General features: G+C 47.2%; 5 protein-coding genes across 5 annotated transcripts; 3 read left to right on the forward strand and 2 right to left on the reverse strand.

Annotated features, from left to right (window-relative positions):
* Positions 1-2,080: 2,080 nt before the first annotated feature.
* BO94DRAFT_517320 (Pumilio-family RNA binding repeat-containing protein) lies at positions 2,081-5,345 on the forward strand (the record flags this gene model as incomplete). The annotated part of the gene is made up of 8 exons (XM_025609990.1): positions 2,081-2,197; positions 2,272-2,382; positions 2,435-3,586; positions 3,638-4,264; positions 4,439-4,718; positions 4,774-4,864; positions 4,921-5,230; positions 5,295-5,345. 7 exons carry the CDS (start codon positions 2,081-2,083, stop codon positions 5,135-5,137), a joined length of 2,595 nt encoding a protein of 864 aa, XP_025466916.1. The 3' UTR covers positions 5,138-5,230; positions 5,295-5,345.
* Positions 5,346-5,630: 285 nt separating this feature from the next.
* BO94DRAFT_575429 (DUF5572 domain-containing protein) lies at positions 5,631-6,648 on the reverse strand. The gene is made up of 2 exons (XM_025615077.1): positions 6,247-6,648; positions 5,631-6,135 (listed from the first exon to the last, which is right to left on the reverse strand). The coding sequence occupies exons 1-2, from the start codon at positions 6,432-6,434 to the stop codon at positions 5,793-5,795; spliced, it is 531 nt and encodes a 176-aa protein (XP_025466917.1). The 5' UTR covers positions 6,435-6,648; the 3' UTR covers positions 5,631-5,792.
* Positions 6,649-6,835: 187 nt separating this feature from the next.
* On the reverse strand, positions 6,836-8,761 carry BO94DRAFT_517323 (TFIIH/NER complex subunit SSL1). Its single transcript, XM_025609991.1, has 3 exons — positions 8,464-8,761; positions 8,054-8,389; positions 6,836-7,988 (listed from the first exon to the last, which is right to left on the reverse strand). Exons 1-3 carry the CDS (start codon positions 8,691-8,693, stop codon positions 7,193-7,195), a joined length of 1,362 nt encoding a protein of 453 aa, XP_025466918.1. The 5' UTR covers positions 8,694-8,761; the 3' UTR covers positions 6,836-7,192.
* Positions 8,762-9,208: 447 nt separating this feature from the next.
* Positions 9,209-13,094, forward strand: BO94DRAFT_535490 (M1 family metallopeptidase). The gene is made up of 12 exons (XM_025611793.1): positions 9,209-9,469; positions 9,542-9,711; positions 9,796-10,220; positions 10,277-10,498; positions 10,558-10,675; positions 10,731-10,847; positions 10,909-10,934; positions 10,994-11,204; positions 11,261-11,331; positions 11,384-11,826; positions 11,912-12,124; positions 12,179-13,094. Exons 1-12 carry the CDS (start codon positions 9,435-9,437, stop codon positions 12,771-12,773), a joined length of 2,646 nt encoding a protein of 881 aa, XP_025466919.1. The 5' UTR covers positions 9,209-9,434; the 3' UTR covers positions 12,774-13,094.
* Positions 13,095-13,896: 802 nt separating this feature from the next.
* On the forward strand, positions 13,897-14,788 carry BO94DRAFT_585922 (Rab family GTPase YPT1; the record flags this gene model as incomplete). The annotated part of the gene is made up of 5 exons (XM_025615724.1): positions 13,897-13,922; positions 13,981-14,104; positions 14,181-14,228; positions 14,286-14,513; positions 14,594-14,788. 5 exons carry the CDS (start codon positions 13,897-13,899, stop codon positions 14,786-14,788), a joined length of 621 nt encoding a protein of 206 aa, XP_025466920.1.
* Positions 14,789-15,653: the final 865 nt, after the last annotated feature.

The following is a 15,653-nucleotide window of genomic DNA, read 5'->3' on the forward strand; positions in this document are numbered from 1 at the left end:
AACGGACCCGAGCGACCTGCAACCACTACATATCTAGTAGATAATTACTTGTTGGACCCAACTCTCGGTGTCTTACTATCTATGTATGGCGGATAAAGGCCTGAGGCTTGAGCGGATTTCAACATTACTACCTACCTGGACTCCGAACGGGTTCCCAGGACAAGCTCCCATTGCCATTACTACACAGTACTAGTACTCCGTACATAGTAAGTACTACTACTAGATTCTCCGGCGTATCCACCCAATGACTTGTACATACTACATAGTAGGTAGTGTATGTATCCACCATGCGCGTCATCTAGTTATCTTTATCTTCGTCTTGCTAAGTCCTTAGTATACCGCTGTAGAAGCTCTGTGGGAGTCCACAGGGCTACAATTAACCCTGCTACATGGGTAATCATTTTGGTTTTTGCTAACGGAGATGGAACATCAGCATGAACAAAGGCAATATTAACCCTTCACAATTTCATATGGTTGTAACTTCCAACTCTTAAGACTTGAGGCTATCATCACGGCGCCGCGATCATTATAGTCTGTTAAGTTCATACCAGTAGGCCAAAACGGAAATCCACTGGCCATCTGGAGAACAGACGGAACGAAGACTCTGTGTCCCAACATATTTTACAGTCTTTCTTTGGGTGTTGGTAATCCAAATACTATTTCTTAGTTAGGTACATATATTTATGGCCTGTCTATATAGATAAGAAACTGTTGTGAGTGACCGTGTCAGTCGTTTTCTGACAGAATCTTCCAACTCGACCAGAAGAGATACCTCCTAGCTAGTGGAACAATTCCAAGGTGATCAGGTTCCAATATTTTCTTCGCCTTCTGTAATTAATCTTTCGAGTGGTATAATGCAATGTTTAGTTAGGAAACTAAGGGAACATAAAACAACACAGGGCCTTTGTATATTGTCTCTCAGTTTGCATAATATGACAAGTATGTATGTAAAAATATTGCACCCCATCCTTATCTACAAAGCCCAACAATAACCTGTTGATTATAGAATAACCTCAGCTACCCCTTTTATAGTCAAAGAAAGCGATGACAATTCAAGTTACGACCTAGCAACTATAGCACCAGTCCAGTGGTAAGCTCAAATACGATAAATGTTTGTATGTAGAAGTTTATCATATGGCGATAGATAGTAGAGATATTGTACTATTGTTCAATCCCGCTACAAAACTAGACTTGCCAACCATAGAGAATAATCCCGGCAAAACAAAAGGCGCACAGGGCTTGGTGAATCATCTTAAGGATTACGACCTCCCCCCCCCCCCCCCAAATTCCCAGTAGGCAGCAACAGCTATTGCTCATATTATAATCCGTACTCAAAGTTGTTAAGAAGTTACATATCTTTCCCTCGGGAAAGCTGCGGTTTCTAGCTATATATTAGAAAAGTTAGAACAAATGCTAAGCTTCTAAACTCCCCACTGATCCAAGAGCACGTACATTGGGGTTATCAAATCTGCATGGACATGGAGATAGTTACTTAGTTCTATTTCCTAGCACTGCTCATGCCGAAGATGATATGAGTCCCTAGCCTCTTGCTGGAATCTGATACATCCTATGGAATTTAACTACAGGAAATAGAAGTAAGTGGACTTACAAAGTGGATGAACAACTACTCGGGGCTGTTGTTAAGAGTCGCTTTTCAGAATTGGTACTTTGCTCTGCAGCTTCCATTACATATCTTCCACCATTCTTAGTTTTTCCCCCTTAGATACGTTCCTCATCGCTCTTTCCCTGCCCGCGGCTCCTCAAAACAGCCTTGGTGACATGCATAATTTGAGATCTCAGGGATCTGATTTCCTTGGCTCTAGATACTGCCATCTAGTACTCTCTGAGTTGTTGCGAAGATAATTGAACGTATCTCCCCACTTACGATCATTTGTTAGCTATCTGCTCCATTTTCAGCTTTCCATTACTTGTGGAAAATTTGGATTTTGTACACCCCGTTTGTTATATTGCCATCGTGGTTTCGACCTCTTGTTGTTCGCCTGAAGGGTCTCTCTTGTTCACCGACGCTTTCGGATTGCAGCTTTCGAGGCAGTGTTTTTGGTTCACAGTTCCAACAAAAATGTCTCTACTCTCAGATGGCTCCCCCAAGTTTGGACGCAAACAGTCCGAAGGGGATATCATTGATAGTTGCGGGAGTACTATGACACATGCATTACATCTCGAACGCGAAGCGTCAGTAAGTAACGGATACAAATTTTGGAGCAGCCTTGGGTGTGTCCTTCTCTAACGAAATTTCCTACCATATTTTAGGGCCACAAACATTCGAACATCACAAACAGCCCTCCAGATCGTACAATACCCTTTAAAATTGGGAATACCCAAGCCTCGGATGGTGATAGGCATGACATTCCGTCCAACAAGGTCAGATTGTCTCCCGAAAAGCCTCTAGCATATTGAGTTCTCACAATCCTAGAAGCAGAAGCTAGAGCACTCAAATTATGTCTCTTTAACCGGGCACTCTGAGATGGAGAAGCTTCTTGCGAAGCTCTCGCCCAAGCCCCAGTCATCTGCCACCAAGCTTCCTGTAGAGCAAGATATCATTACAAGGTTATCTGAGAAGCAAATTTTGCTCAAGACGCAAAATCACGCATTTGTCAAACACAGGATGCTTCCAGGAGGCGATACAGAGTTAAGTGTGGCCTCGAGTATACTGCCAGCTAGGGATGCACACCAGGTCTCGCAGCTGACAGATATTGACAAGTCAGATACTGCATCAATTGATATATCTGAAGTTCTACGCTTGAAGCAAGAACTGCTTGCTGCTAATTCAAAAATTGCCCTCCAGGAACAGGAATTGGCGCAGACACGTGTGATTAAACATACGTTAGACCAGGCACTTGGGCCTCCTTCTGAAACCGACTTCAATGGACGTGAAATCACAGAACAAACAATAAGCAACCTACAAAGCGCACTCAATTCATCCAATCAAACATTCAGTCAGTTTCAAGACGGATGGAATGCCCAGGATGATTCTCAATCAGATATGTCCGATGCACTTTCAGCCGGAGCGTACAATAGAGCTCGGGGATACTGGATTCCTCCGACGCAGCAAGTATGTAGCACGAGCATTAGTGCTTCGGCTACCGAAAGACCTTATGGCGAGCCGTTATCTTTACCTAACAATAACCCTTTCGGTGGAGATTCGAACAAATTTTGGGGTAACTCGGATACGAATCCCAGCATACCTGGTCATGATATATTTCGATCCCATCGCGTGTTTTCAGGTCCTTCTCAAGGGGCTTACACCTTCGATACGCGGCTTCCCGAAGAACAGGCTAGATATCTCCAAGGACCTGGGCTAGGACCACGCCGTTCAGTCACTCAGGCCGGCCGTAGTGGATCATGTTTTCCAACACAAAGCCCTGCTTGGAGCACATTAACCCCTGGCTCTTCTGACTCACATGGACCGAGGTCTCCTGCAAATAGGTCAAACAACACTTATCAACAGGTTGGTCTATATCCTATCCCACAATACCATCAACGCCCCGTTGGGACACCTCTTTCGCCCACTGCGACTGAATTCACCGCCCCTAACACTAATACGGCACCATGGCCAAATTCTTCGGTAAGTGTTAGCTCGAATTCTAACATTCAACTACGAGGCTAATACTATTAGGTGGGCGGAACTACCAATCAAACGTACATATCGCCTCTTGAACCAATAAACTACCGCCGGCTCCTTGACAGAAATGTTTCTTGTGATTGGAAATATATAGTTGACAAAATAGTTTGCAACAATGATCAACAGGCATCAATTTTCTTGCAACAGAAACTCAAGGTCGGAACAACCGAGCAGAAATATGACATTATTGAGGCCATAGTGCACCAAGCCTATCCCCTGATGGTCAACCGCTTTGGGAACTTCCTTGTCCAACGCTGCTTCGAGCATGGGACTCCGGAGCAAGTTGTGTCAATCGCCAATGCAATCAAAGGAAATACACTGAGTCTTAGTATGGATCCATTTGGTTGCCACGTCATTCAAAAAGCCTTTGACTGCGTTCCCGAAGAACATAAGGCAGTTATGGTTCATGAGCTCCTACGCAGGATCCCGGAAACCGTTATTCACCGGTATGCGTGTCATGTCTGGCAGAAGCTTTTCGAATTGCGTTGGAGTGGCGAGCCACCCCAGATAATGACAAAAGTAAACGAGGCACTGCGAGGAATGTGGCATGAGGTTGCGTTGGGTGAGACAGGAAGCCTGGTAGTCCAAAACATCTTCGAGAATTGCGTTGAGGATGAGAAGGTGATAACTTTTCTTATCTCAAACTCCGTCCACCTTTCAGTCTTTTCCTTCCAAAGAGCCACGCTCCTCATTATCTCAAGAATCGGGATGCAGAGTGATGAGATATCCTGAAATCCTCCCATCACCCCTACCTATAGCAGATTTGGAGAAGACGTATGCTGACAGAGAAATTAGCGCCCAGCAATTGAAGAAGTGCTAGCGAAGATTGACGTGCTCGCACATGGCCAGTTTGGAAACTGGTGTATTCAGCATATCTGTGAGCATGGTGCTCCTCAGGACAAGAGTCGCGCAGTAGAACACATCATTCTATGGTCAGTAGATTATAGTATGGACCAATTTGCCTCCAAGATTGTAGAGAAGTGCTTGAAGATCGGAGGATCTGAGTTTCTGGATCGCTTTCTTGCTCGAGTCTGCACCGGCCGAACTGACCGTCCAAGAATGCCTTTGATTGACAGTAAGTCTGCGTGTACCCTGATTGTTGCACCTAGAGCATTTCTAACATAAAGTAGTTGCTGGGGATCAGTACGGCAATTACCTTATCCAGTGGATCTTGATGAATGCTGCCCCTCACCAGCGTGAGCTGGTTGCCAGCCATATTCGGTACAGCCCCCTTTCTCACTATAGTTCCGAACAGATCTAACATGGGATCTCCGAAGTAAACACATGGTGTCTTTACGAGGTTCCAAATTCGGTTCACGTGTAGCTATGCTTTGTTGCAACCCCTCTCATGCGACTCGCCCGGGCCCTGGCTCTGGGATGCCAATCGGCCGCTATAACAACTTCAATGACGACAGGTTCCCGATTGCTGGACAGCACGGGGGGCGTTTCAGCCGTGGGAGCCAGTGGAACCCTAGCTACCCACCATTTCGCTGATGGTTTCCATAAAAATACTTGTTTGTGCATCACCTTGTAGCCATATGGTTGTTTATTGACAGAAAGTATCGGTTTCGAGTCGTCTTCCCTAAGGTAAGCGTCGAGTACCCCGTCCACAAATGCTCTTGCTCCGAGGCATGTTTTGACGTCGTCCCAGCTGAGAAGTTAACACATATCTTTCTTTATACGCGCTATCCTAGGGATCGGGCAGGGTCAGATTACCTTATGGCTTAAGGTACCCTTTCTTCTTATACCCGAGAGAATTAGAAGGACAACCAAATGACACAAGATAGAGAGCGGTTGATCGAGGAGCAAGGAAGTGGGACGTGCAGCAAGGTGGACTCGGAAACTCCAATTTTTTATGAAGCTGCTGAACATTCTATATCGGTCGAAGAATTACAGGTGTGAGTTGCTTATGCAGGTCAGGAGCTTGGTTTACGAAAGCAAACACTTGTAGTCCACCTACTCGTCGGGGTCTATATTTTTACTATGAATTAATGTATCATTTCAATCACTCATTTGTCTGAGGTTGTTATTCTTTGCAGCCCTGTAACCTGCGGGAATTATATTGTCTGCAGACTGAACACAATCATGCCCTGCCCCTCAGAAGTCATCATACCCGGCTTGTAGATCTTCAGGCCCTGCATGGACGTATTCAGATGTCCTGATCTTCAATACCTTTTTCTTTCTCCCACGGCTTCCGTCTCTTTGGCTTCTCACTTGGCGTATCATGTCCTGTCAAGACTGTATCTGGAATTTGCTGAATCCCTGGAATTGGCTGACCAGTTGTGATCAGTTCAACTATATGTGCGAATGATGAGGGGTAAGCAGGCTCCTCGGAAGATTTCGGTATGTCCCCTGTATGGTTTGTAGACGAAAAGCCGGCAGGGTTGGATTGCTGCATGGCCGTCTTAATTAAGGAAGCAGCCCCTGCTGGCGCTGACCCCAACCAGGTTTTGTAGTCTGAGAAGTTGAGCGGCGGCGTGAGCTTTTCTTTCCTGAGACCGAGAAAAAGACGTAGCGACAGAAATCAGTACCAGTACATATGTAGGACTAAGTAATGTCGAGGCTCGATGTTATGGACCACGGGGTGATTCGTATGTATATACCTTGAGAAATAGAAGCATTTGGCTTGGAGTGTAAGGTCATCACTGCGATTGATTTCTGCTTCCGACGCAGGCAATTCCGGATGACCTAGTATTATTGAAAGCCCGACCGCAAATTCTCGATCCGCACTGAAAGGGTACGAGCTTAATCTTTCGAATTGCTCAACCTCCAAGGGCCTCAGCTCTGCCATTTGGTGTGCTCACTATAAAGCGAGGATTGAAGGCTTCACCCAAAGAGCGGAATCGAAGGCTCACGAAGTTCCACAATAAGTCGCGGGTCTCTGAAAACAGGCAGTGATAGCCGTTGCTTAATTCAGAGTGGATGTTCCCACTTCGCACCTCTCTCTCTGTCTATAATCGCCTGACCACCTTGTGATGATACCAGTAGGCGAGTGTGCTCCAAGGGCGGCCGGGATCAAGATTAGCCGAGGTCCATCTAGTATTCTGGGACGTACTAGATAGATACTACTATTACCGATCAGGCGGGGTTGCCGCTAAGACTCAGGGTTGCTACGTACTCGTAATAATAATTAATTAGATCTTGGATACGCAATACATACGGGAGCTGCTGCATGCATTCTGCTAGCAGAATACGGCTTGTTCATTGATTCGGTAGTTACTATTGCTTCTACTCAAGCTTGATAAGAGCAGCGGTATAGCGACCGCCAAATGCGTCATATACGGCTCGAAGATTTTCAACGCACCCGCGTTTGGTAAACGGTATGGATTAGCGATTTGACCAACGTGAGGTGGATAATGCATGCTGGGTCCTCTTAGGTCTTTTGGAATCCGTATCCAACTGTTCGTTAGTTTGACAACGTGACCGAAAGTCTTGCCGCGCCACTGCAAGCACACTGCTTATTATGATGACGGGGGCCTGTTCCACCGGTTGCGAAAACAACGCCGTGCGGTAAGCACATTGGCATGTGGCCCGGGAGCATCCACACGCTCATGCGGAGGTATCCATCTTGTCTAGGACTTCTTGGGATTCTGGCTTCGTAGGGGCTATTACCCTGCTTTGACAGCCAGGGCAGTTGTGCACGACCTCATGAGCAAAAAGATCACAGTCAATGCAGAAATGGTTATTGCACACAGTACATTCATAGCGGCTGCTTACACTCATCCCCTTTGCTTGGCCCTCTGTAATTTGCCACTGCTCATTGGGTGGCACGGGGGGGAAGGGTATACCGCAAGCAAAGCAGACAGCACTGCATGAAGCACGCTGCCACGGAACTTCCACCCAATTCATGAGGGGAAACAGGTGATGGTATGACCGGGCAAGATGGGTTGAAAGTATCAAAGTAAGACCGCAGGAAGGACACTCGGCAGGGAGACCACAAACCTTGCTGTTGCACCGTGAGCACAGGTAGCCCCCTCGAGAAGGCGTAGAATGGCATGCACACAGGGAAGGATAAGCCTCAACAGTACGAGACGGGAAACCCATCATCAAGAGAGAGCTCGTGGACTGTTTTTGAGAGTATGTAGCTGGCGGCGTTGTCACTTTTATCACGAGGTCACGAAAATGCTGCTCATTGAGAGCCACGCCATAAGTAGTCTCATCGCCCCCATTGGTTTTGTCACAAATTTCTCGACAGATGGCTACTTGTGCAGCAAGGCCCACGATTCCAACACGGATCTTGTCGTTGATAAGCGTAGTGATTGTTTGGTGAATATCACCTGGGTCAGAGGAAAGGAGGGAGCCAAAAACGACAAGGATCTCACGGGTGCCATGGCTTGGAGTATGGCTGTCGCATGATAGGTTAGGCTTGACATTTCAAGAATGTATAATGCTATCGCGAAAGAGACATACAACAAAGCACCTCGAGCCATTTCAAGGCCATTCTGCAGACTAGGGAGACCTTTTGGGTCTTGATCTCGCAAGGATTGGATGGCACTGACATGCTCAGTAGGGTTCCCACTCATATCACTGACCCTGATTGCAAGACCATCTCTCAAGCCAAGGACGCCAAGTTGGGAGATGGGATTTTGCTCAAAAAACTCCCTCACAAACTCTTGTGCATACCGTAGGGCCAGTAGGTAGCGTGTCGGTCGGAGATCTTTTTCGGCCATTGATTGAGACAGATCCAGAACCAGAATGAGGTGGCGGATTATACCCCGTTGCAAGGGCGTTGTGTCTTTGAGGAGTCTGCAAGTGCAAATACGAGTTCAGCTCCAACCCAGCGATCACGTTTGGACCTAGCTGGTTTATGACCACTCTACCTTTTCCTTTTTCCAGATTCCAGAAGCCCTTCGACTGTAGAGCTGATTGTACCATCGGCACCCTCGACCAAAGTCTCCCAAGTTCTTGAGACTTCCCATTCTGCGCCTCCACGGTGCTTTCTTCTCTTGGAACGGGATACAGTGGTCTCGCCTCGAGATCCTTGAGGGATGTTACTCTCACCCTCGTCCTCAGAGATTTCCCCAATGTACTCTTCATCGGAATCTGCCATCTTGTACTGAGTGAGCTGAGAAAAGCAAGTGCGTCAACCCAAGAGCGCGTCGGGCGTCATAACAGTGGTTGAAAATGGTCTAGCTATGTCCCCACTCCGTGGACTTGGTTGATCACAAAGAGGGTCCGAGCTCCGACGGAGCTCCGACCCTTGCTCTTTTTCACCTCTTTTCAATTATCTAACTTGTTTTCATTCAGTTCTCAATTTCATTTCTCATTTTTATTTTTATTTTTATTGTATCTTACCCCCCCTTCCCTGCCTCTGGCACTTTTCTCACTCCGGTTTTTATATTAATACAAGCGATTCTTTCTGCCCTTTCTCCTACTTCGATCTCCCCTGTTGCCGGAGAAAGCCTGCTCCGTAACCTGAACACTTTAACTAGCCATTCCGTATTACTACGGAGTATACTACACAAACTTGTCATTTGCTCCGAAAGTAACCGTAGGCAGGCAGATTGGTTCCGTCCTAAAAATGTGGGGAAGACGGTGCATTGCGTCCACCAGCCGTGGTGGCATGAACGCTCATGCAGTCCGTGGTCACTCTCCAATTTATCGACCGGTCCGACCAGTCTCCCACCTCTGCCCCTCCTTCACCTCCCCTTCCCCCTCCTTATTTTCTGCGACACGCCCCCGCTCCCTTTCCTGTCTGCCCTATTCTGCACACACGCAGACTTTTTGTCCGGTCAAGCGTGTTGTATCGTCGCCCATCTCTGTAAGGTGCTGCTCGTCTGAAATCCGCGCAATGGCATCGAAGGATAGAGATATTCTTCCGGACGTGTAAGTTACAGACTGTCAAGAGCTTGGGATTCCGCAACCATCTGTAGGCAACCCTCTAACAAATGGTGATAGGGTCAAGCCAGTTCATTACAATGTGTCTCTATTCGATCTTCAACTTGGCGGCGCGTGGGGCTATAAGGGCGTCGTCAGGATAGATTCTAAGATCACTCGTCCCACTAGAGAGATTGTGATAAATTCAAAGGAAATCGAAGTCCAGGATGCTGAGGTTCATGGGAAAGATGGTCAGTGCATTATCCGGTTCAATTGAACTAACCCATCTGCCATCCATCAGTGAGATTGGGGGTTAACGTACTGGTTGCCTTTAGGGACCAAATTGGCAAAGGCGTCCGACATCACATACGATACGAAATCGGAAAGAGTCACCTTAATCTTTTCTGAAGAGATCGCTCCTTTGGACGTTGTCCTGTCAATCAGTTTCACCGGTACCATGAACAATGCCATGGCTGGATTCTATCGTTCCAAGTACACACCAGTGGTGGACCCGACCGAAGATACTCCCAAGGAGGGAGATTTCTATTACATGCTGAGCACCCAGTTCGAATCTTGTGATGCTCGCAGAGCGTTCCCCTGCTTCGATGAGCCGAACTTGAAGGCCACATTCGATTTCGAGATTGAGGTACCCAGCGGTCAAACGGCTCTTAGCAACATGCCTATCAAGTCTGAGAGGAGCGGCAGTAAACCAGGGCTTAAGCTCGTCTCTTTCGAAACGACTCCAGTCATGAGTACATATGTTAGTCGGCATAAATACCCGATGGTGACTTAAACTGACTAAGAAATACTCTTTAGCTTTTGGCATGGGCAGTTGGCGATTTCGAATACGTCGAGGCTATGACTCAGCGCAAGTATCAAGGCAAGAGCATACCTGTACGTGTATATACGACCAAGGGTCTCAAGGAACAGGCTCGGTTTGCCTTGGAATGTGCCCATCGTACTGTCGACTACTTCTCTGAGGTCTTCGAGATCGAATATCCACTGCCTAAGGCGGATCTTCTTGCTGTCCATGAATTTGTAAGACAACCAGCCCAGTTTTTTGAATTATTCAAATAAGCTAATTGAAACTGCTACAGGCCATGGGTGCTATGGAGAACTGGGGACTTGTCACCTACCGAACGACTGCCGTTCTCTTCAATGAGGGCAAGTCGGATACCAGGTACAAGAATCGCATTGCATATGTTGTCGCTCACGGTTTGTTTTCCTTTTGAATAATAGGCTGCTCTGTATCTAACCATGCATCATCCAGAACTGGCACACCAATGGTTTGGGAACCTCGTAACGATGGATTGGTGGAACGAGCTGTGGCTCAATGAGGGTTTTGCGACATGGGTTGGCTGGCTTGCTGTCGATCATTTCTATCCTGGTAGGCAATGCCCCCTAACTGTTAACAGATCAAGTACAGCTGATATAGCATATGTAAATAGAATGGAACATCTGGTCTCAGTTCGTTGTGCGCAACTCCCGAGGTAAATTCACCTTTGCATGGCAGGAAATTAACTTTTTGCATAGGCTGAAGGTGTCCAACAAGCATTTCAACTCGACTCATTGCGAGCATCTCACCCTATTGAAGTGCCTGTGAGGAACGCTCTCGAAGTCGATCAGATCTTTGATCATATTAGCTATCTTAAGGGAAGCTCGGTCATTCGGATGTTGAGTGATCATCTTGGTCGAGAAACTTTTCTACGTGGGGTTGCTGCATATCTTAAATCCCACGCATATGGCAAGTGCATAATTGGAGAAATATCAGGATGAATACTGATTACGAATGGAAACCAGGTAACGCCACCACCAATGACCTCTGGAGCGCACTCAGCAAAGCGTCCAATCAGGATGTTACTAGTTTCATGGTATGTCATGCTGTTTTAGCACTTGGGGCACTGTTCTGACTGCACTGTGAAGGACCCCTGGATCCGTAAAATCGGCTTTCCCGTTGTCACTATAACAGAGGAACCAGGTAAGATCAGTGTTCGTCAAAGCCGCTTCTTGTCAACGGGTGATGCAAAGCCCGAAGAAGATGAGACGACCTGGTGGATTCCCCTTGGCGTGAAGTCGGACCCTAAGATGGCAGACGTAAAGTCCGGTGCCCTTGTTTCCAAGGCAGACATACTTGGGGGTGTCGGACAAGATTCCTTTTACAAGCTAAACAAGGACCTCTCTGGCTTCTACCGAACCAATTATCCTGCTGACCGGCTGGAAAAACTCGGCCAATCCTTGGACCTGTTGAGCACCGAAGATAAGATTGGGTTGATTGGCGATGCCGCTGCCCTAGCCGTTTCCGGAGACGGAAACACTGCTGCCTTACTGGCTCTGTTAGAGGGATTTAAGGACGAGAAAAATTATCTGTGAGTACCCCATTAAAACACTCTATGCCCAGTTCCCGGGATTCTACCACTCTGCTTCCTTCTTGGCTCCTAATGATTATCATAGGGCCTGGTCTCAAATATCTTCCTCCGTTGCAAACTTGCGTTCGGTATTTGCCTTGAACGAGTCGGTAGCAGCGGGGCTTAAGAAATTCTCCCTTGAACTGGCGTCCCCTGCTGCCAATAAGATTGGCTGGGAATTTAGCTCGGAGGATGATTATCTTACCGTGCAGCTCCGTAAACTCCTCATTGGAATGGCTGGCCTTGCGGGCCACGACAAGTAGGTCAATCTGGGGGTGTTGTGCGCTTTCATTGAGGATCTGACTTGTCATAGTATTATATCCGAGGCCAAGCAACGATTCGAGCTTTGGAAATCAGGCAGTGATAAGGATGCCGTGCATACTAACCTCCGCTCTGTGATTTTCGGTATCGCAATTTCGGAGGGTGGCCTTCAAGAGTACGATGCTGTGAAGCAGGAGTATCTTAAGACCGATTCTGTTGATGGCAAGGAAATTTGTCTGGGTGCCCTCGGACGTACTAAAGACGCTGGCCTAGTCAATAACTACTTGGACTTTGTCTTCTCAGACAAGGTTGCAATCCAGGACGTGCATAATGGTGCGGTCTCACTGGCTTCAAATCCCCTGACTCGTCACCTTCTTTGGGATTACATGAAAACGAACTGGGCATCCGTTGAAGCTCGTTTGTCGGCGAACAATGTTGTATTTGAAAGGTTCGTTCGTATGGGGCTATCAAAGTTCGCGGACCATGGTATTGCAGCCGATATCGCTTCTTTTTTCCAGGATAAGGATACCAGTGCATACGATCGTGCCTTAGTGATCGTTGCTGACAGCATCCGGACGAATGCGAACTACAAGGAAAGGGATGAAAACCAGGTCTTGGGATGGCTTCAGGCCCATGGCTACGCTTAATCCTTTTGGGGAGGACCAACTAGTTGCTTATCTACTTGCACGGCTAGTGTGTTGTTAGAGATCTTACCTGTGATTAGGATATTTGGTAGTTAAATACTAAGTAGGTCACTTAAGTAATGCTCGGAAGAAGGCTATCTGAGTTGTGTTTAAAACGGATGGCTAGGGGACTTGTTAGATCCACATACTTTTCCTAGTTCAAGGTACGTAAGGAAAATCGATCTGTTATGGGATGGTAGCCATAGATACCAGGGGAGAGTGATTGATCTAGTATTTCACCCGATGGACCTTACTAGGCACGGAGTATGGTATGGCGTTTTGATGATCACTTTGTGTTTTATCCACTCTTAGTTAGGCCTACCCACGTGGACCACCAGTACAAATTACATACATACTTCATGATTGGTATACGGAGAAAATGCTGCGTCTTTATCTTCGTGGAAACACATCTGTACGGTGCTCATAAGCTGTAAATGAGATTCTGGTGTTAGAGATCACTCCCAGGCCACGTGCTAGATTGAATATAAACTACACTTTCCTGAATTCCTGTTATCTATACATGATACTGAGTGGCGTAAAGGTTGTGAAGCGCCCGTACCTACTCCCTACGCTGTAGATATTAATACTATCTCTGATTGGTGCACTAGACTACATTGGGTCATGGGTCTGGGGCGGGCGAGCGTGAAACGGTCATTCCCACCCAGGAGGTCGACACTAGGCAGCAGACGGACTAGTGGCAGTGTTGGAACCTGCACGTTGGGCTCGTCTGCTGTCCTGCAGTCAGCAACGCAACCGCCATTTCAAGAGACCGCTCGGTCACCTCAATAAGTAGACAATCAAGTATCATTTACAACGTCGGCTTGCTGCCACGCTTAATACTTTGTCTGCCACCTGCGATCCTTTCATTTCCATCAAACACCAAACAGAGCTTCGCATACGCTGACGCATAGTCCAACTGCTCCATCATGAATCCCGAGTGGTAAGTGCCCTTGATCGCCTATATTTGGGCTACAGCTCACCAAGTTTTGGCGATGCTCCCCTGGCCATAAGGATTCCTTGCTTTTCAGTCGATGGCCGTGTCAGCTATCAGATTCTCATGCTGACTGTAATGTTTCCTAGAGCCCCCATGATCCTCGACTTCCCCAACACCCCGTTTGGCCGGCCCGGCCCTCTGCTTGCGTATCTGTCGATGTGCTAATCCTCTGGTTAGATACGATTATCTCTTCAAGCTGCTCCTCATCGGAGACTCTGGTGTCGGAAAGTCTTGCTTGCTTCTTCGTTTCGCCGATGATACCTATACGGAAAGCTACATATCGACCATCGGGGTTGACTTCGTACGTATCTAGCCTCCTACTATGTCAGCCCGCAACGTATTGAGACATCGGGACATCGCTGATTGTTGAAATGCAGAAAATCCGTACCATCGAGCTTGATGGCAAGACAGTGAAACTCCAGATTGTAAGGGGGATCCATATACGATCACCGGCGACTTGTCTTAACTAACAGGTACTCTAGTGGGATACTGCGGGTCAGGAACGTTTCCGGACAATCACGTCGTCTTATTACCGTGGCGCTCATGGTATCTGTGTCGTCTACGATGTGACCGACATGGACTCTTTCAACAACGTGAAGCAGTGGCTTCAAGAAATCGATCGCTATGCCACCGAAGGTGTCAACAAGCTGCTTGTGGGTAACAAGAGCGATATGGAAGACAAAAAGGTGGTTGAGTACACAGTGGCCAAGGTATGTAGTCAACACTGGATGTCCGGGACCTTTATATCCTAGCAGAGGCAGTGAATGACACAGTATGTGATCTTAAACAGGAATTCGCTGATAGCCTTGGGATCCCATTTCTGGAAACCTCGGCAAAGAACGCTTCAAATGTCGAGCAGGCTTTCTTGACAATGGCGAGACAAATCAAGGAGCGTATGGGCACTGCTACTGTCAACAACAAGCCAACTGTGCAAGTTGGCCAAGGCCAGGGCGTTCAATCCGGCTCCGCGGGCGGCTGCTGCTAGACAATTGATGACCCTGATCCCGCGTTGCAATACGCCATCTTGGCACGGGGTGAAAAAAAGGTGGTTTAACAAGTGGAGCTACCAGGGAGGCTACCTGCGGCGCCCTGCTGCGGGCAGTTTTCTTTGAATGCTAGCATTATTTCAAATGTTCTATGCTGGTGATGGCCATAGGGAGTAATCTTTTTCATGCTTTAGAAGGCCTTCGTTTTGTCTTTATACATGGTGCTCTATGGATAATTCCCCCCTGACTGCCCTCCCAGTTCCCCCTTTTTTCCCTCGCGGTCATCTACCTTTCTTCCCTATTATCTTTTTCCATCGCTATTTTCTTGCTCGTGGCCTTTCTTTAACTCAAGCATCTTCTCATCGGGTTCTTTTGAGTTTCTCTTAGTTAGTTGGATCCTTTGCGTGATTATGTCAGGGTCGATTAATGCAGAACTTAATGATACTTAGTGGACATGTATATCTGCTGGTTTAAATCGAAATATAGTCGGGTTCCGCACTCGCACTCCCTACCAATATCTTCCATTGTGCAAAGTGATAAGGGATGCAGAATGACCGTTCCCGCTTGTCTTTTACTTGGTCCTGACATATCGGTGGACCTGACATTCAACATTATGCTTAGAATAGGATGCACTTTCTTACTTAGGTTCCCTAGTAATCCAGGCAGAACAGTAGACTGAATGTACACCTTACAAGAATTTGACATCTAGGGTTGTTCTTCCGCCTAACAATTATCCCTGGTTGACACAGTCGAGCACTAATCTCTCACTTTCTCTTTCTAGGATGGGCGTTTTCGCCATGTTAAGCCACACGCTAACGTGGGATGCTCATAGGACAAGCAAAGAGGATCAAGGCGAAATAGGGA

Source organism: Aspergillus sclerotioniger (genome assembly GCF_003184525.1).
Source record: "Aspergillus sclerotioniger CBS 115572 chromosome Unknown BO94scaffold_15, whole genome shotgun sequence".
Taxonomy (NCBI): domain Eukaryota; kingdom Fungi; phylum Ascomycota; class Eurotiomycetes; order Eurotiales; family Aspergillaceae; genus Aspergillus; species Aspergillus sclerotioniger.